The sequence below is a fragment of the Caretta caretta genome, chromosome 2 (genome assembly GCF_965140235.1).
Source record: "Caretta caretta isolate rCarCar2 chromosome 2, rCarCar1.hap1, whole genome shotgun sequence".
Classification (NCBI taxonomy): Eukaryota; Metazoa; Chordata; order Testudines; family Cheloniidae; genus Caretta; species Caretta caretta.
Window position 1 is genome coordinate 85086987 of NC_134207.1, and position 21438 is coordinate 85108424.

Consider the following 21438-nt stretch of genomic DNA (forward strand, 5'->3'; position numbering starts at 1 on the left):
CTCAAATCCCCAAAATACTAAGTGCTGTAGCCCTTCCCCCAACACACCCTTCTCCCTGCTAACTCCATGGCACCACACCCCTTGCTGGCACTTGCAGTAGAGGCTTTTTAGAGCTGCACAAGAAGTGTTAAACAAAGCCCAGAATAAGTCACACAGTCCTGGCATTGTGAAGCTTATGTAATTACATGTTTATAAAAAAGTGTAGTGAGATCCTCAGTTTGGGAGCTGCTCTAGACGTTCTGAGTTTTATATGGTATTTATTTTCCTCTTGCAGTCCTTGACATTCAACTATCTTAAAACCATATTCTACACTTACTCTGTAAGCAAAGCTTCCATGATATCAATAAAAGTTTTGCATAAACATTTTTCCCCTTTATGATTGTTCTGTGTTAGTTTTTTAACTACAAGTTTAGCTTCCTAAGGGAAGCCTAAACAAACCCAGGGAAAATGTAATATATACACCCAGACATATTAAAAGCTAATTATATATATATGTAGTACATACTTAGCTTTTCCCCCCTTACACTTTGGACAATTCAAAAACCCATAACTGTTATTTAATACTATAGCCAACAGGAGGTTTTTGCCCACTGGTAGGATTATAACAGCTTGCACTTCATTGTTGAAATATTTGTATACATTTTTTGTTTTGAAAATGACCTATCTAGCATAAAAACAACCATTATTTCAGCTTTGCTAATTCTACTGCCCAAATAAAGAAAAAAAAAAGTGAAACTGAACCACAATATAAACTATAACAGAGAAATTGAAAACCCGTGCATAATACACTGACAAAACAAATTAAATTTTAAAAAATTGTGTTAAAGTTACAAAAGAGAGAATTTGTAAACATCAGGCTTTGGTTAAAAACAATCAAAAGTTTATTTAATTTGAGGTGTATGATTTATTTTGCTTCTTGTTATCAATAATGGCAATGTATCTTCTGAAGGATCTCTTTGCCTCTAATGTTGCATACAAATAACAATGTTTCATTAAACAGTTATCTTTTTCATAGTAAAACCTAAGGGGAAGCAAAGGACATATGCAGTATATCATTCTAAAAATAATTTAATTATTGCAGAAACAGTTATCAGTTCAAAAGAAAAGATATAAAACTTTAAATAAATATTTTTCAAGAACATTACAAGAAAGAGGAGCTAAAAAAAGTAAGTCAGGTATAAATTGAAACATGAAGCATAGCTTAGTTTTTAAAATGTTTTCAAGAATGAGGAAACAGTTTAGAAAATATTTATATTCTGCTAAACTTTTGCAATATATATATGCCTTAATATGCAGAATTTGTAAGATATTGAGACCATACTCAAAGTATTAACAGCATTTAAAAAAAGATGGAATTGTTGACTCTTTTAAAAGTGTAATTTTTAGAAATATAGACTATGTACCAGTCAACGTACCTTCTTCTCAGCGGATAGAAGGGCACATGACTATGTGGTAAGATATGCTGTATTTATACTTATTTACTTCAGTTTCCCTTGTTTTCTGATTTGTCACAGATCCAAAGTAGTATTTTCTTTCAGAAAATCAATCTGATTCAAAAGCATGTATTTCAAGTGATCTGCCCTGCTTCTCAAGGGGAATCAAAATACAGGAACTCCTTGTGAAACCGAAGACACCACCATAATCTAATCAGAAGGCTAAGCACTATGAGGATTGCAATTTAAGTGTCTGTTTCATTTACATTGCCTTCTGAGTGCACCCCTCATAATAAAATCGTGTTCTAGAACTATGGGGAGTGGGGCAGTTTTCAAGTTAAGCTAAAAGATCCTACTTCATTTTCGTTGTGCAGAGCAATGAAATAATCAATGTGTTGGAATTTAAGAACCTCATTTCCCCAACTGGTCCAACCAGGTTGCAGGCAGCGAGCAAACAACTCCAAACATTCCGCATCAGGTTTGATATATTCTGTCAGAATCTCTGTGCAAAAGAAAAAAAAAAGAAACAGATGATGATGAAAAAGGAGAGAAAAAAAATCAATTTCCTCTGAGCTGTTGAGAGATGAAAAAAGGAATGTTGCATTAAAAAAAAAAAAAAGGACAGCAAATTAATTTCAAGGATTTCATCAACCAGCTTGACTATTTATAGTCAGAAAGTCATTTGAAATAAGTGCCCTTGAGATTTTGAACAATACTGTCAAAGCCTTCAATAGCCCTGATTTATTGGTTTTCATTTGGAGTCAGGGAATGAGGATTTCACTGCCTACACTGGTGACTTTTCAATTTTTCAATATTGTCATCGTAACATCTCCTGAGTACTGACTTGACTCTCTTTTTAAATACATGGACATTCAAAAAAATATATATAGTTTTCCTTCTTAAAGAGCACTTGCTTCTGATTATTTATTAGGGCTGCAGTACCCCCCACCTTTCGCAACACAAAAAGGATAAAGCAATTTGTGATGATATCCTATAAAAAGGTGAAGGAGAAACACCAGTTCAAGCATCTAGGAGGTAGTTAATACAGAGACTTCTTCATAAAACTAGAACCATTCTATCCTGGAAGCATTAGGAGAAAGATCTATTAAAGTGTTCTTTCCTTTAGTGATACAAATATAATCATATTTCTCCTACAATTTAGTATTTTTTTAAATGTTTAAATCTAAATAAATTGGTATTTTAACAGAAAATATCTATTACTTCACTGATTATGAGGAATATTTGGTAAGGGGGGGCAGGTAAGGTATCTTGATTGATTTTATCTGAAAGGTATTATTTCAAATATTTCTTACATTTTTGAATGGGGTACTTGTCAGACAGATCAATATAGCTTGCTGCTGGGTCAAAGGGATTCTTAATTGTTATGTTTCAGGGAGAAGGTTTAAAGTACAAAAAAAGCTTACTAAGTAAAAGGTTTTAAAAAGTGACACAGTATGTAGGAGTGGGAAAGCCTGAAAAATACCTCTAGAACAAAAATATGTCCCAGCAATGTAATTTTTACTTCTAACTATGACTAACTACAGAATTGAAAAAACTCCCCCTTTCTCAACTTTCCTCGAGAACTCATTCAGAATTTTCACTATTCCTCATGAAACATGAGGTATAGAAAACAGTTCATTATTATATCAGGCATTTTGTTACCTGAACTGATCTCTCCCTCTCACTATCATTTCAGAAAGCAGAAACACATCTAATCAGCATACATCAGAGAAAGGGTGGGAACATTTATGGCTAGAATCCATTGTTTGATTTTCAGGTCAGAGTTGCCCATCAAAGAATTACACTGTTCTATCTCATCTGTTCAAACGCACATCATGAAATGCTCCTGCTGCTGGAAGATGAATATTCTCCCAAAGATCTACTGTGTGGCAATCTTCCCACATGCTTTTTCTACCCAAACATTTTCCCTCCTCTGAAACCCACTTTAAACTCATTCTAATATTGTATTTTAAAAGTTTTTTTCCCCGTTAAAGTTTCCATACTTCTCACATTTTGGTACAAGAACAGGGCATGTAAACCTGCCCCAACTCTTTTAAAAACAAAAAAACAAAAATTCTGTAGAAAAAAATTCTTATTTTTTTGTAAAAAAAATTTTCTGTAAAAATTCTTATTCATATTGGGTTTTTTTGCCACATAATACTGCTATTACTAATAATCTCATATCGGAAAATCTATTCCTTTTAATAAGCAGGCTAGAAAACCTAATCCAATCTAACATTTGCATAAGCGTCTGGCAGGTTTAGAACAGAATGTGCATTCTGACACCAAGCCTGCTACACTGAACAGTGCTTTTTGATCTCACAAGAATTTCCCTCCCTCCACCTAATTAGACAGTTAGATAGTACTCCTTGAAAAATGTGCCTGTACCATTTTGCAAAGCCATCATCTAACAAAACAAAAAACAAAAAAAGTAAAACCTGTCATTCTTTCCCATGCTTTCTTTAGTTAAGGATTGTTTGTGTACGGATATGCTGCCAGTATTTTAACAAACATCTCCCAAAAAATCTATTCCCCCAATCTAAGAAAGCCCATCTACTAGGGTATGTGCCCTTCCAAAAGAGGGAAACTCTAAAGCCCCACGCTGTCAATAAATTTGCCCTGGGAAGAATTCTGCTCTTTTGACTTCAACAGGGACCAGCGCATGCAGCGCTTATTGAAACATCAGCGCTTTAGTTTCTTTTCCCCATTTAGAAATAAAACCCACTTTTCATAACCAAAAAATCCAAATAAAGGAGACAATACCATTTGACCAACAAGGTTTTATTAAATATAAATTTTGGAGTACTTGTATTTTTTGTGTGTGTGTGTGTGTGTGTGTGTGTGTAAAAATGAGAGAGAGAGAGAGAGAGAGAGTGAATGAATGAATGAATATTGTTGCCGCAACAGGAAGTCCAGCGGCACTAGTATTACTAATTATTGAGCATCAAAACTTCCATCTTCTGAAAATAATTTTAAAATACCTACTATCTGACACAGCAGAAGGGAGAAATTACTTCTGATAGGGATTACTTAGCTGTAACTAGAGGCGTGACACCAACCTTTCCCTCAATTTTGGTGACAGAATTTAACCAGGGGTTCCTAGGAGTCTCTCCCACTTTCCCTTCCCCTACAGCCCCTAAAGATCCCACTCTAGTACATGATGACTGTGTGCACAGATGCAGCTAGATTATATTTACAATAATTCAAGCTATCACAATATAATTTTTCATAGCTTGGATTGGGTATTTACATAATCACATCAGGAAGTAACCTTCAGTGCAATGAAAATTAGCATATATAGAGGGCAATAACATGGCCATATTTTGTTGGTATAAAATCTAATGCCGCCAGTTTACTTGAACATTAACTTATAGCTTAAAATAGAATGTTATAATAGTATCTTTGTTAGGGTCTTATGGCCTTCCTACCTTCACAAGTATATGTTAACATACACTTGGGGACTGATCTTCAGACGTTAAGCAAAACTTTAAGTTTTTCAACTAAGTAAGGACTGAAGGGTCAGGCCTTTGATACCAAAAGATAAAAAATATTATTTTCTCTAACAGCCACACATTAAAAATACTTTTACTTTTTCAGTTCTATTCACTATAAACACAAATGTCACTGAAAATCAATATTATTTTAAACTTAAAAAGCCACTATCAACTTGCACATTTTGGGCCAAGTGTATTTTAGAACAACATTTATTTTAAATAAGAATTCAAAGAAAGGGTCGGTTTTTAAACAAGCAACCATTCCCCTGTAGTGTTTGAAACTCAAATACTGAAGTAGTAGGAACCTAGATAGGAAATGGTCTATATAAATGCTAGTGAAAAAACTTCATTGATTCATGGTCTGAAATGTAAACATAAAACAAACAGTGAAAGGAAATCAAATGACTGAAATTTTCTCATGTTTAGTAATATATTAGGAATATTGTTCACAACATGTGGGCCAGATTATCTGTGCAGACTGATTTGTGCTTAGCACAGGACCAGAAAAGGGTGGCGAGGGAGTGTTGGAGGTTGGGCAAAGGTGGCATTATGCCACCTAGCCTTTGTCTAAGCCTCCAGTTGGCTGAGTTCCAATTTATGCCTGGCTGCCAACAGCCCCACAGACTATTGCACAGCACGGTACCACATGGGACATAAGGACTCCCTGTACATGCCTTCTTTAATTCCCTCTCAGACATGTCTCTACAACATGGCTCAAGGGGCACAGAGCTGCTACAGGAAGCAGGTTTTCTCTGGGCTTCCAACTGTTTTGCTCTGCTAGAGCAGGGTAAAGTGGCTGGGGCAGACCCAAGAATAAGGCCCAGGATTTTTAAGTGGGCTGTCTCTTCATAATTAATAGCTTCTTTACAAACTGAGGAAGAAATATGAAATCTCAAGAGCCAGTATATGAACCCGTACAGAACAGTTAAAAAAAAAATCACATTATTTGAAATTCAATATTGCTCAGTGTCCTCCATGTAAGAGAGCCACCCTTTACGTATCCTAGCAGCAACAATGAATTGGACTAGAAGGAAAACCTGCTGTTATTTGAATCAAAATCATAAGTGATAAAATTTCATTTTAAAGTATTTGCATAAAGCAGTTTAAGTACATTTATAATGACATATTAAAGCCGTGAGCACTAAACACAGAACATGTATCACCAGAAACCCCTACAGTCATGATTTCATAGTTAAATGCACTGCAGGAACCTGAATGTCTGCTTTTGATGGCTTGCTTTAATTTGCATCTTCCTCTTCCCCCAGAGAAATAAATGGTTATAATCAGTCATTAAATGGCTACATATGTACCAACATAAAACTTTACAATAGTAACAAGAAATCAAGTGCCAGACAGTAGCAATAAATACTAATATTTTTGGCTTTGTTGCTACTTAAACAAAAACACAAAGAATGTGTGTGTGAGTCATCAAGTTTCCTTCTCCCCATCCCCAAACTTCAGCTTCTGTTCATGTTGTTCTAAATAATCTAGGAATGTGGATCAGCTGCTCTCTACTGGCAAATCTAGAATACTGTCTTTGAAAAAACAAAACAAAAAACAAAAAAAACGCAACCACCACCCTGTGTAATACCACTACTAAGAGCATTTGCAACATCTTTAGACAGAAGCAACACCTTTACTCTTTAATTTTTGCTGTTCTAAGAGTAACCTTTACTTATTGAAAATATACATGTACATTAGAAAAAAAAGTGTAAATCACTGGCCAGATGATCTGTACTCAGTGGCAAATTTCTTCTTTCAGCAATAAAAATGAATAAAGTACAACAGGCATGCAGCAATTCTCCAAAAGAATTTTGGCATGTAATGTACACACATCTACATCAGATATTATGTGAAAGCTTATTTTATTTTAGGAATATGATGTGGAGCTGTCAAGTGGTGCAGTAAGGCTGAAGGACACAGTGAAGCAATGGTATCCAAAATGAGTGTGTCTTTTTTTTGCAGTTCTGGAAACACTACAATATGACTGACTATAGTTTTTACTGTTCATGTTAATGTCAACACCTTAATGTGGTGTTTATTGGTCAAAACTACCAAACATCAATGTATTAAAATATTTTTAATGGTTTTGCATGGGCAAATATTTTTTCCAGCAACGATTAAGCTATTTCGCACCTGGCAAAAATGGCAAATATCAACATTTTGCAATGTACTAACGTGAAATGTTTTCACATCACATTCTTCATTGTCAAAGTATCTCATGAGTGATAACAGTTTTCTATATTTTCAGTTGAAATTTGCTAAACTGATCAGTCTCACACTGAAGATTGTGCACTAGTAACAGTAGATTGTGTGCCTATAGTTTGTACTACATAGTGGGCAGATATAAATGTACATGAATTTTTAACATAATACTTCTCCATTTGTCAGCTTTTGTACATACAATGTAGCCTCTAGTCTGCCTGGTAGACTGTTTTAATTTGTAATTGCCTATTCATGCAGTACTAACCTTTGAAATACACTAGAAACTAGCTTTTTAATTCAGTGGCACACACGCACAAGTGAGTGTTAGTGATCATAATACACAGCTTCATATTATGAAAATGCAAAAGCTATGAGAGAAAGCAGCGGCCTAATGAAATAGTGAAGACAAAGTCCACAAACAAGTCCTTGCCTCTAAACTGCAGATAAAGAGCATCATACAAGAGTCTCGACTGAAAACAGCAGATGCTGAAGTATAAATGGAAAGATCTCTGTAAGGTGCATTTGATTTTCATGGGTCATGTAGCTTCTTCAGCCCTGTCAAGAAATTTGCCATCAAAATATATGCTGACATGATGAAAAAGACCAAATTTAAGTCTGGCAAGGGAAGGACAATCACAGCAGCTATCTGTCTTGAAACTGTTTTCTGCAGAGCCCAATCCTTAGCAAGATACAGAGAGGATGTTTCAATACCAGCTATTCTTAGTCTCCCATGGGTACCTGAGCCTATGTCCCTCTTACATGCTGATGTAACAATAAGAAGCACAGACAGAGCTGAATTAGGGAATCTGAAGGAATCCATGAGCTAAGAGCATGCAACAAAGAAATGACAGTGTATAGCAAAGACGCCATGGCTGTCATACAAATAATGGCTGGACACAAATTCCACACATTTGATGAACTGGCTCCTGAGTACTTCAGGCAGGTCCTAAAAGCTAATTCTATACCTGAAGTCTTTGACAGAAAACTGCAGAAAGACAGCATCAGACAGGATCTAAGGTTAGATGCAAGAAATACCAGGTGACTGGTGGACACTCCATGCTTCCATGGAAAGAGTTTTTAAACATGGCATCCAAGAAGCAGTCACTTGTGAAATTTCTCTGTGAATATACAGTTCAAAATGCACCTGAGTGTGTAGGAGCACGCCAGCACAAACACTCCTTCTTGCTCGATGCGTTTTCAATAATGAAGTAACAAAGTCCATCACCACTAAGTGTGTTGAAGTCCAATGGCAGGTCTACACTACGGGAGAAAGTCGATCTAAGCTACACAATTTGAGCTACATTTGTAGCATAACTCAAGTCAATATAGTTTACATTTACTTACAGTGGGGTCAACGCTACGCATTGTCGACGGGAGATGTTCTCCCGTCGACTCCCCTTATTCTTCTCGTTCCAGTGGAGTACCAGAGTTGACAGGAGAGCGATCTACAGTCAACTTAGCGGGTCTTCACTAAACTGACCCTTATTGGATCGATAGCCGCAGTATCAATCCACTGGTAAGTGAAGACAAGCCCCAACACTTGAACAGTACTCAAAAGGAAGTGGACACAAAGATGCTTCTGCACACTGTATGTGCCAGAGTGGCTTCTGGGTTTCTTGTGTGTCAAAGGAACTATAACAATTAGGTCATCTGACACACATGATTTGGATGTGCTGTTCACTACTTTCCAAAAATGGAATATGCAGATAACATGTGGCCTAGAACAGGCACCACTACAAGCACAACTAACAAGCATTGTTTCATACTTGTGAAAACAATTTGTGGCACACTCACTCCTGACTTCTGCAACATACCTCTTGCTATACATGCATTAAGAGATATAACGGTCTCATCCCTATTTGATACTGGGGGGAAAAAATCTGTGTTTAATGTTGTCAAAACAAAGGGAGCTTACCACTTCAGAGATCTTGCCAAATTGGGAGAGTCTGACAGACAAGCTTCAATTTCTGGAGCAAAGCAGTACTCTATGACCAGAGCAAAAAAAGAAAACCCACAGAGACCTGAACTGTTTGCACCTCAATCTATTCATCAAAAAAGACAAGTCACTGGCCAAATTCCCCTCACACGAGGACAGTTTTGAATAGCATGTCAAAAGAGAATCTTGCCAAACAAAGATTTGGATGTCTTTGCATATAGGTAAACCAGATATTGGATCACCATTGCAACATATATGGAAAAATGTGTATGATCTACTTCCTATATTCTTCACGGGACCAATGGCATCTCAGCTCCTGCAAGACCTTTTTTGTGCCTGTACCAGTAGGCATTGCTCTACAGTTAACTGCGTCTATAGTCAGAACAATCTTTACTTCATAGAACTGCGTACATGCCAAGGCAAGGAAGACCGTGGTAACGCACACTCTCAATAGAGATCAGGAAGATGATGATAATTATGTTGACTAGAAATGTCACCAGTCATGTTTCAATGATACCAGTACAAAATGTATTAGATTTTGTTTTACACTTTAGATTGTTGTCGTGATGCTTTAAAGTCACAAAGAAATCCAATTTTGTGTCTTGAAATAATACATAGAGCAATTACACTAACAAACAAAGGCAAATATTTCAAAGTGGTCATTTTAGTGTGTTGATAGTGTCACTATTTATTCCTGTTTCTATTCCACTTGACAGCTCTACATCATCTCTCATCTTAAAGTAGACATAATAAGCTTTCAAAATGACGTATGTGTGCACGCACATAGTGAGGGTACATTAAGTCTACCAAATCGTGGTGCCTACCACTCGCCTACAATGGCGTTAGTACCAGATATTTGAGTGACAAGCAAGAAGCACACAAATGAAAGATGAATTCTAATCATATTTACTTGACTATAATTAATTTTGCCAAATCCCTGGCTTTAAATACTTTTGCTAATCCACAAAGTACAATATTTTGTTTTTAAGCCAGTTTCAGACCTGAATTCATATACACGAATTCACTAGTGTCATTTCTATAGTTTGTATCAGACACATACAGTATGAAGGAACTACTCTAGTACAGGATTCCTGTACTAATCTATACATAATAGTGTCACCATTCTGCGCAGTGTGGATATAAGGCACTAATGCAGTGGTTCTCAAACTTTTGTACTGGTGAGCCCTTTCACACAGCAAGCTTCTTGAGTGCGGCCCCCTTCCCTTATTAATTAAACAAAACAACACAAATTTTTATATTAAAAACTATTATAAACGCTGGAGATAAAGTAGAATTTGGGGGTGGAGGCTGAGAGCTCACAACCCCCCATGTAATAACCTCACGACCTCCCTGAGGGGTCACAACCCCCAGTCTGAGAACTCCTGCACTAAGGGAAATCAGACATTTTGAGATGCAAGATCACCAGTGACCTAAGTCACTTCTGTCAGAATTGGATGGCAGTCTCCCTAGTACCTGACCAACGTCCAACACGGATGCGAGATAGTTGGCTGAAGTTCAATCCAAATAAGAAACTGATAGGTAGGGAGAAGCCTCTGGAGGGTCTGGTAGTGGTGGGGGTTGCAGCTGTTCCCTTGGGGGTTCTGTCTGCTCCCCTGATTCCCACATCACCCATTTCAAGATTGCCCACTCTCCCTCCACAATACTAGGGGCTTTGTGCATCCATTTTCCCATGCCAGGGTCTCTGCCCCCCATTTCCCCTTCAGCACTGTCTGTCTTCCCTCCATCCCCCACCCCTCCAAGCAGGATCTCCCATTCTCAGCACAAGGCCAGGGGCTCTGTTCCCCTATTCCTCTCTTCCCCCACTATATGGGTCCTGTTCCAACCCATTCCTCCTATGCCACAGGCTATGTGACTCCCCTCCCACAAATCATACTCACAGAATCATAACAATGTCAGGCTGGAAGGGACCTCGAGAGGCCAAGTCCAGCCCCCTGCACTGAGGCAGGAGCAAGTAAATCTAGACCATCCCTGACAGGTTTTTGTCCATCCTGTTCTTAACCTCCAACCTCCCTTGGATACCTATTCCAGAGTTTAACTACTCTTAGAGTTAGAAAATAGTTCCTAAAAATCTAACCTAAATCTCCTCTACTTCAGATTAAGTCCATTACTTCTTGTCTGACCTTCGATGGACATGGAGATCAATTGATCACCATCTTCTTTATACCAGCCCCTAACATATTTGAAGAAGACTTTTTTAACCTTTCATCTTTGGCCAGCTTTTCTATACGATTTGCTATTTTTGTCACTCTCCTCTGGACTATGTCCAAAGTACCTTTTTCCCCCAGGATTGAAAGGGAGGGGAGCACTTCTGCCTCCCTCCCCACCACAGAGCAGGAGTTGTGGAGGCAGGACACTAGAAGGGAGAAATGAAGCCTTCTTCTCTCCCTCTGTCTGCCCCTACTGGCTGAGCATCTATAACACAGCTTTCATCAGGAAGAGAAATTATTTCTCTTCTGTCTGGAAGATAAATCAGTCAGGGTGTCAACCACATTAAATTCTATTGGGAGGATGAGCAGGGGTTATGCTGGAAGGCATTAAGGGTACCATCAACAAGTTGCAAAAAGAAAAGGAGTACTTGTGGCACCTTAGAGACTAATCAATTTATTTGACCATAAGTTTTCGTGAGCTACAGCTCACTTCATCGGATGCTCAAATAAATTGGTTAGTCTCTAAGGTGCCACAAGTACTCCTTTTCTTTTTGCGAATACAGACTAACACGGCTGTTACTCTGAAACCCATCAACAAGTTGTTTGAACTGCAGACAAAGTGCAGAGGTACATGAAACTGTGGCTACACTGAACAGATGACAGCAACTCCATATATTCCCCATTTACCCCCTGATCAATAGGATTCTGCCCACTGATAACTAGATCACTTCCTGAAATTTTGGAATTGATCTAATGCACCATTCAAAAGTTATCACATTACATACACTCAACTCGACTGCATTTCTGTTTGTCTGTAAAGCCTTTCCAAGCTTGGCCAGTGAAGTCTTAAGAGGTCTGAGCCCCAGCTGCCTCAGTGACCACGAATCTTGCAATCATATAGATCAGTCCAGGCACTCCCGTTAATCAACCAGAAAGATTTAAATTCTACAGCTTATTGCAGGACATTGCTGATAGATGGTCAAGGATTCAAGCTTGCTTATATTTCAGATTACTAAATTGTGCCCAATTACTTGTCTCCAGACACATGTATATTAATACCCACTACTAACAAAACAAAAAAACCCCAAAAATAAACACTTCAAAAACTCCCTCTCAGACAAGAGTGAAAAGGAGTTGAGACTAGTACCCTATCCACAGACAACTCTGCTCCTCAGACACAATGCAACTTTCTACCATGAGAGTAAATCTTGTCAGTGCAGGAGACAGAGCTTCTTGGGGGTTGGACCAAGAATGTGGAACAAATTCCCACAGGAACCAAGAATCACCTCCAATCTCATCACCTTCTACTCCAAGTGCAAGGCACACTTCTTCAACCTGACTTCTACACCAGAAATACATAGCATTATATGCATATGATTTTTAAACCTACAATAACCAACACTACACTGCACACACAATTTCCCCCCTTGGGAGAGGATGAACTGAAGAACGAACCACACATGACAAATGTTAGTCATGTCATTTAATGGACCACTGGAAGGCGCTCAGATACTACTGTTATGAGGTCAGTATAATTACCTATATAGAAGAGTAATCAAACTAGGATTTTGTCAGAAGTGCGTATGGAGAGAAGTGTGGGCTACATTAAAGTTGAAAGACTTCTACTTTGCACACCCTGTCACCAAGCTCTCACACATTTAAATCCAGTAATTTAACTCAAACTGATCTCATTTATGGTAGTTCAAGGTGAGAGACGCAGTCTCTTCAACAGCCAAGACCCAAACCAGTTAGAGCTTTATAAAAATCAGTCAGTGACTGGATTTACACCCAAAACCTAATATGGATTCGGTGCAGTGGCCAGAGAACAAGTCTAACAGGTTCCCTGTGGTTACTGGCACCTTCTGCAGATGGAACATGAAGAGTCTTCAAGTATAGCATATTTCAATGATACAATCCATAAGTTCATAGATTCCAAGGCCAGAAGGACCACTGTGATCACCTACTGTAGTAATATAGGTCAACATTAGATTTGGGTGAACCACAGTTTTAAATTAAGTTGGGATATTAGCATGAGCAATGGGCTCAAAGCATGTGACCAAAAAGAATGAGTTCATGTGAAAGAAGAGTTGTGTTAAACTTGTAGTGACCCTTCAAAATATCAGTGTTATCTTAAAGTATGGGCTGAAGTAAGAGAAATAAAACACAGTTAATTGGATACCAAGTGCAGTAAGTAATTTGCTATATAAGAAACTGCTTCATCTGGCCTTAACTGAGGTCTGATAATTGGCAATGCTATTGCTTGTTTGTTAAAAAGAGAATAAAGTCAACTCTTAAAGCGTTCATGGCTAATACCTGTCTGACCAAGTTGAAGCCAACCAATATGGGTCTAAGCACTCCTGGAGTTTAGCCTATTTATAAGTATCTTGATCAAATGCTTAGAAGTGTTTTGTTATTGTTTGGATGTACTAAATTGCTTATTATTTAGGCAGGTTTAGAGCAATTATAAATAGCATTTGGCCTTTAGTTTTACCCGGCATAAATAATAATACTTCCAAAACACTTAGTCTGACCTCCTGTATAACACAGGCCACAGAACTTCCAAAAAATAAATTCCTAGAGCATATCTTTTTGAAAACATCCAATCTTGATTTGAAAATTCATCATTGATCCGCCAGAGCCCCAGTTTGCAGACCCTCATGGCACTGTGTACAGGTCAAGAGATTCTTCAGACCTAGCATGAGCAAGGGCTTGGATGGGAGGCACCTATAGTCTAACTGATTGGCTGGAGATCAACCCCTGTAATGTATAATGGTTATTGGTAATTAATATGGGTATGGTCTACTTGCTGTCAATTACTGTCATTTTAATTAAATCTGTGGTTTTAAAAAGATATACAACATACCCAAGGTTTTGTGCTATATGTGCATATTCTGTGTATGAAAAAATAAATAAATCTCTTCCACAATTAGGTGTCCCAGAAAGAAAAGACTGGTAGTTTTAATTAAGTAAGCAATAACCAGTCTATTTTATGTATTCCCAGCCAGGGAAATGCTGCTCACCACACAAAGGAAAGAACTCAGGTCATCTGGAACTATTTCATACAGAATGCAGGAACAGAGCAATTTTGAAGTAGTTATAAAACTAGAAAACAAATGCAAAAAAAATTTTTTTTTAAATTTAAGACCTCTGTCCAAAAATTTCAAACAGAGATGCCCAAACTTCGGTGCCTAACACCCATATTTAAGGAACTAAATGTGGCAGGATTTTCAGAGATGTTGAACACTTGTCATTCCTACTGACCGCATTTGCTTGACATCTCTGAAAATCAGGCCACTTATTTGGCATCTATATATGGATTTAGGTGCCTAACTTCAGACATTCAAGTTTGAAAAATCTTGGTCTATACAAACACTATATTGTAGAGAGGTGTTCAAAGAACATACCAGTAAGAGGAGGTTTGTGTGAATGAAGAGTGCAGGGTACGCTGACAATTAATTTGTGGTCTGGAATTGGAAGTACTTCCACGTCTGATTTCCTGTTGTATAAAATCAGAAGAAAATAAATGAGATTTCTCAATCAATACTGTGATACAGGTACGTGTTTTCATGGGGTTTTGTCCCAAATGGGATATAAAAAATACAGAATACTCATTCACTATCAGACTTCACCGCAAGCCTTGGGGAAGCTAAATATCTAAATGTTGAGTATATTTGTTTTCCTGAAAGCTAAAGGTCAGTTTATGACATTTCAGAGGCTTTGAAGAAAATATAGGTAATAAAGGGATAAAACAAGAGGGGGAAAAAATCCAAACTAATCAATAGCTCTGTCACTTTTCAACTGCAGAATATCACTGACTTTAACCAAAAGAACCCAAACCACACCCCTACATTATGTGCATACACAAATACATACACACTGGCGCTCTGCTATGGTGAGGAATGCACAGCACAACCCCACCCACTTGTTCCTCCCGATTGGGGCCACCTGTTCATTTGACTGGTCCCCCAGTGAGAGAGAGAACAGACAAAGGACTGCTCTAACTTCTGATGGCAGTCAACAGCCCCAGGCAGGTAGGACTGCAGCTGAGAAGTGCCAGCAAGGGGAAGCCATGTCCCCTTTCCCAGAGCCATGCGCCATACACTGGCAGCTGGGAGAGACAGGAGCTGCTTTGGTCACTCTGTGCCACTGGAGAATTCCCCTTTCACTGAGATGATGCTCCCAAGGTTGACTGTGCCAACTTTAGGAGCAGTATGCACCAGGTGAGGGGCAAAAAGTGACTGGTATGGCATAGATACATGCCTTAGTGTACAGGTACAGTATCACAAGTGTAATTTGTAGAGTCAAAATGACTAAACTTAAAAACTGGATTTAACACATCACAAATCCCACTGATGATTACACCTGGTGATATTCTGAACAAAAAAAGAGCTCTCAACCTTGCTTATAGCTGTTTCCATTGCTTCACACTGACTAAACAGAGATTCTAGGCTCCAGAGTGACACATAGTGACAACCCTGAAAGCTTATTATATAGCTTATATAAGAATGACAAATGCAAAAAGAACAACCACTTAGAAAAATACTTACTAAAAATAGTCTCTCCTACCTTAATGGAAAATCTATTATTCCTTGAACTCTCCCCAACACAAGGACTTCATAGGGTTTCTTGTGGGAAGAATCTAATGGAAATACAAATTCTCCAGATCTGGTAATCTGACAAAAAGAAATGAGAAATAAATTTTGCATGTGACTTGGTATACAACAGGTATATTTTTTTCTATTAGTAATTATTAATCTCTTTCCCCCCCTCCCCAAAATGAAGATATAAAATTTCTGCCTCCCAGTGAAAAAGTAATGACCTTTAAATACAAAAAACACTAAGGGACAGAAAAATTACAGAAATATGCAGAAAAGCACCATGTTGCATGCCCCACCCACCAAAAGCAAACAGATTCAGAACTTACTTTCACCCAGTGCCACTCAGCAAGAGTCTTCACAGACCAATGAGGATAAAGTTCATCCCTAACAAAACGCAGGTGCTTCTGTCTATTGGTCACCCATGTGACCACAAGACAATTTGGAGCAGCTAGTGATGGTATGGGAATTTGCTTGATTTGCCAGGAAGACAAGTGGTTGTATCTGTACCTCAGTATATTTCAGAAAGTGTATTAGCAAATACAAAACTAGTATAAAAAACAACAGTGAAAGGCGCTATATAAAGCCCCAACTCTGACATTCTTCTTTAAGAAACATTTCCTGAATATAAATAAAACCCCACAGTTAAATAAACTTAAATACGAGTCAAGAGTGACATCCAGTGGCCAAATATGTTGGATGCTTTTGAAAAAACCCCACACATATGGATTTTATATATAGGTTGTAATTTTTATCTAAATATTTCTCCCATTCCCAAAATAGATCAGCTCTGTAAGAATTCTACTTTTGAAAAAGGCTGAGTTCCAGTCTTAATTTTGATAAAGATTACTGCTTTTAATCCAATACTCTCATTTGTACACCAGAATAAACTATTTGATGACACGATAGTTTCTGTTTATATTGTAGTTTCCACTCAAGTCAATACCATTCACTCTCGAATAAGAAATCTCCCATCTGAATGAAAAGCAAATGGAGTAACCTACAAGCGCAACAGTAAGACTGTTACAGTAATCCAGGAGTTCATACTTGTTACTGGGTTGGTGAAATCTAATTATAGAACATATTGCCAGTTTGGGGCGTCTGCCATGAGGTTAGCACTCATGGTTGTGAGCCACTCCAGACAACGTGACATTACATACAATTTTTTTTTCTTTTAAAAAGAGAGTAGCTCCTGTTTCCCTCCATTTCCCAATGCCGCACAACCTTAACTGACTACACCAACATGTCTTACTGACAGACATACTTCACTTTAAAAGTCTGTAATGTGTTATTACCATTTAGGAACACTTGAAGAGAGTTAATGTTGTGCATATGAGTGTGATTTTCAGGATTGCATTGGTATGTATTGTCTGTGGCTGAATGCTAAAGCAGTTTATTTCAGAAGAGGCAACTGGAACTCTATTTGGATTTTATGATTAAGAGGCAAAGCATGGGGTGTGGATATTAATGTTTTAAGTAACAAATTATTTAAAAAGAAATTGCAGACAGGATAGAATTGAAGTTAAGTATTTCCTGAGTTGGCAATTTTTTTGGTCTGGGTTCAAAATTAAAAACACCAGACTAATCCTGTGACATTAGAAGTCTGAATTTTTTTTTTTTAATTGCAAGCTTCCAGAACTACAGGAGAGAAACTATATCAATATTCACTTTGGAAAGTTATAGGTCCAAATTCTCCACCATTTTCACCACTTCTACATGGTGGTGAGTCTATGTAACAAACTGAGTCCTGGTGGAATAAAATGTATGTAGCTCACTTAAGAAATAGGGCCATAAATTCTAATGTAATGACTTTGCAAACTAGAGTTCTCAGCAGCTGACCTCATTATGCCTGAGAATTTCAGTACTGTATTATTAAATTTTCTACTTCTACCAATCAAGCAGAAAATCAAACCCACAACAAAAAAATTCTGAAGTTTCTAAATTAGGCCCCAGTCCCGCAAACACTTATGTAATGCACTTAACTTTGAAATCAACAGTAGTACTCAGGGTAATAAAACTGAGCACATGCGTAAGTATTTGCAGGATTGGGGTTTTGCTATAAAATTGGCTTCAAGCTCTCCTGGAAAGTAATTTAAGTGCCAATAATGTCAACTCTTTGGCACATGAAGCATTTGACTAGTCTCAATGAAATCCACGAGATTACTCACATGCTTCAAGTTAGGCAGATGCCAAAAAAAGTGTTTGATAACTGCTAGCTTAGGCCCCGATCTTGCAGTGTGTTGGATTGTATTACCATATAATCAACTGTATCTGTGTGGAGGTAAAAAACCAAAAATAAAACACATAATCAGAACTTTGCAGGAACACTGCAACAGCACATGAACAAAATCAAATGTGGGGTTTGGTGGGGTTTTTTTTTGTTTTTAAAAAAACAGTATATATATATAAATTTACAAAAAAGTTACCGGTTACTTCTTTTAACAGACTTGTTCTGCCATGGTGGATCTATCACAATTACATCATATTTATTCTTATCTGGAAAGAAATTAAAATTGAAAGACTAGTTTTAAAACAAAAGCTAAAATTGTTCCCCAAAGTTTAAGCAACCTAATTACAAAGACCAGAAGACTAGACTGTGCAGAAGAGGGGCGATATTCTATTTTGCTTTCAAAAATAACTAAAATGCTTCTAACTACTTTAACTTACTACTCTATAATTATCATTTTGAGGACACTGTGTCAGACTAAGATATTTTTCTGTTTTGATGGGTCACTGGGTCAGCTATTAAGGATTTTTAAATGGCTGATCAGTTAGAGCTATGGTTTTAGGCCACACTCAGATTCTGCTATGTTTTGTCACGTTGACTACTTATGTATTAATGTTTCAGTTATTATCCTGCCAGTACTGTAACCACCACTTTAATGGTCATAAGAGAAAAAAACCCTTAAAATTCTTTATCTAAATTCAGATTTCTTTCTGACAGAATTTGGCTTAGATTACAATTTTATTCAGTTAAAAATACTGAATGAGATACCCAGTGTATTTAAAAGGCACAAACTTTAATTATTCACTGTGGAAGAGTATGTGTAAAGAATGATGCAACAACCCAACATTCTAAGTTTTTAAGAACAGATTAGACCAGGCATGGGCAAACTATGGCCAGTGAGCCTTGTATGGGCTTTCAGACCTTTCAGTCCAGACCTCGAGCTCCCAGTGATCTTGCCCCACTCCGATGCTCTAGCCGGGGAGTGGGATCCGGAGTTTTCTCCACGCCATGACTTCCAGAAGCAGCAACATGTCCCCCCACTCCAGCTCCTACACGTAGGGGCAGCCAAAGGGTTCTTGCATGTCTTTATCAAAATATGGGTGATTTCTTTTTAATTTTAAGATGGAATATTAGAGAGTGGGAAATAAAAGTAACTATCAAGTCACAGGTTATTGGTTACAGCCTAAGTAATTTATTCTTTTGGTAATACACATGAAGGAATTAATGCTGGGGGGAAAAAATTCTCTCTCTTCTTAAATACCTTGTCATATTGTAGTTATAAATTATTCAAATGAGTAAACAGCACATTCATTTAATGGATTATTGGGGGAAGCACAGAAATAAAGTGCTTAGCTAATTAAAGCAGCATTAGTCTGTTGAGTTTCACACAATACACTGCAGATGAGATTTTCAAAGGAGCCTAAGGGATTTAGAAACCTCTCAGAAAGTTGGGCAACTAACTCCCATATGCATCTTTGAAAATCCCAGCCAATCTGCATGAAGAATAGCTCATTCTCAAACTTCCAATGGTAGCAGCTTGCTAATGTGTTCCCTACTACCAATGCTTCAATCCATATTGAAGTCTAATGTCAAGATGATTACTTGAGAAGTGGCTCTGTGGCTTAACAGACAACATATTCCAACAGTGAGCAGATTGATGGGCTACTGACAAAAAGAGAAAATTTTAATGAGTAAAGATACTTACAATTCATAAGTGGTTGCATGCAGGAAATATCAGATAAAAGGAAACTGCTTTTTGGCGGCACCAGGTACTTCTGCCCCATTAAATTTATTATCTTTGCATAGTCTGTATCGTTCTCTGTAACGCATGAAAGCAGATCCTGCTCTAGAATGGATGTTTCCTCATCTATAATTTGTGCAGATCTGTGGTCATTTTCATTCAGAGAAGGAAAATGTTTTGCCATTTCACATAATTCAGCCATCCCACAGCCAACATGTCCTGTAACAACATTCTTGATGCTACTCTGTTTTGCAGAAATGGGGTGAAGAAAACCACTTTTGAGTCCTTCTTCGATTAAACACCTGGTTCCTTCCAATATCAGCCCCCTAATCTGTACAGTAATAAGAGATACAAAGCAGAGGGAAAGGATCTTTGAAATGTCTGGTTGATATCTCTGGAGAATTAAACAGAAATTTCATACATATTTGCTACACTGCAAATCTGCAGATCATCATCAGGACCCGTATTGAGACAAACAAATTTACAATCAGGAAAACTGAGGATGTCAGTATCCAGAAATTTTAATATGGTATCTTTCCAGAACCTTAAACTCACTTTAAACACAACAGGTTTTATGCATTAAACTAAGAATGATTAAAAAAAAAAAGTTAGTGAGTCAAATTATTATAACTTGTTTTTAGTGACCATCTAAACAACACCCTCTTAGGCCCTGATCCTGGAAGTCATTCATGCAGGCAGATCCTTGAACTTGCACAGAATCCCAGTGACTTTAATTGAGAATCTGGTTATGCACCTCTCATTGACGATTCCGAGCCTCAAATTACTACCTGCATCCATAATCATCATCAAGACCCCAATATTTTCAATTACCGTATATACTCGTTCATTAGCCCATTTGTTTATCAGCCGACCCAAGATGGATAGGTAAAAACAGTAAAAACTGTATGACTCTTTCATAAGTCGACCCTATATTTCAGGGGTTGGCAAATTTTGGCGCCCAGCCTGTCAGAGTAAGCCACTGGTGGGTCGGGACGTTTTGTTTACCTGGAGCGTTCACAGGCACAGAGCCCCTCAGCTCCCTGTGGCTGCTGTTCACCGCTCCCATTGGCTGGGAACGGCAAACCGCGGCCACAGGGAACTGAGGTGCTCTATGCCTGCAGATGCTCCAGGTAAACAAAACAAAAACGTATTAGATATTCAGTTCAACGATTTCACAGAGTTTAAAATCATCAAATTTTGGTGTAGACCGTTTATAAGCCGACCCCCGCTCTTTGAGTCACATTTTTACCAAAAATATTTGGCTTCTGAACGAGTATATACGGTATAAACCAAAGAATACTGTCCATTTATCAGTGTTGCCAACTATCATGAATCTTACAATATTTATTATTGTTTTTAAAGCCCCCAGCTCCTGGAATCATGAGATTGTGTGGGAATCTTAACTTTTAAGTAAATTTCTAGCCTTTATGGTTACAATGAACTTTTAAAGGATCAAACATGAGAAGGCAAATAACAAGAACCCCATATTTATTATTTTTAAAGTCTCACGAGTAAGCCAATCTGAATATTTTTGAATACTTGGGGTTGGCAATATTGGAATATAATTATAGTCTTAGCATACACACATTCAGGAATACCAATGAATGAACAAGGGGTTCCTAAAAAAAAAAAACCAAAC

The 21438-nt window shown here is 37.7% G+C and overlaps 1 protein-coding gene across 4 annotated transcripts in view; it reads right to left on the bottom strand.

Moving 5' to 3' along the window:
- Positions 1–858: 858 nt before the first annotated feature.
- METTL4 (methyltransferase 4, N6-adenosine) overlaps positions 859–21438 on the bottom strand; it is a 29026-nt gene continuing 8446 nt past the window's right edge. For 3 of the 4 annotated variants that reach the window (XM_048840400.2, XM_048840402.2, XM_048840401.2), the window contains exons 4-9: positions 19764–20130; positions 18258–18327; positions 16161–16335; positions 15803–15909; positions 14641–14732; positions 859–1935 (exon numbers count right to left, since the gene is read on the bottom strand). In XM_048840400.2, the coding sequence (XP_048696357.1) occupies positions 1766–1935; positions 14641–14732; positions 15803–15909; positions 16161–16335; positions 18258–18327; positions 19764–20130 (981 nt within the window). In that variant the 3' untranslated portion in view covers positions 859–1765. The other variant, XM_048840403.2, reaches the window with a different exon arrangement.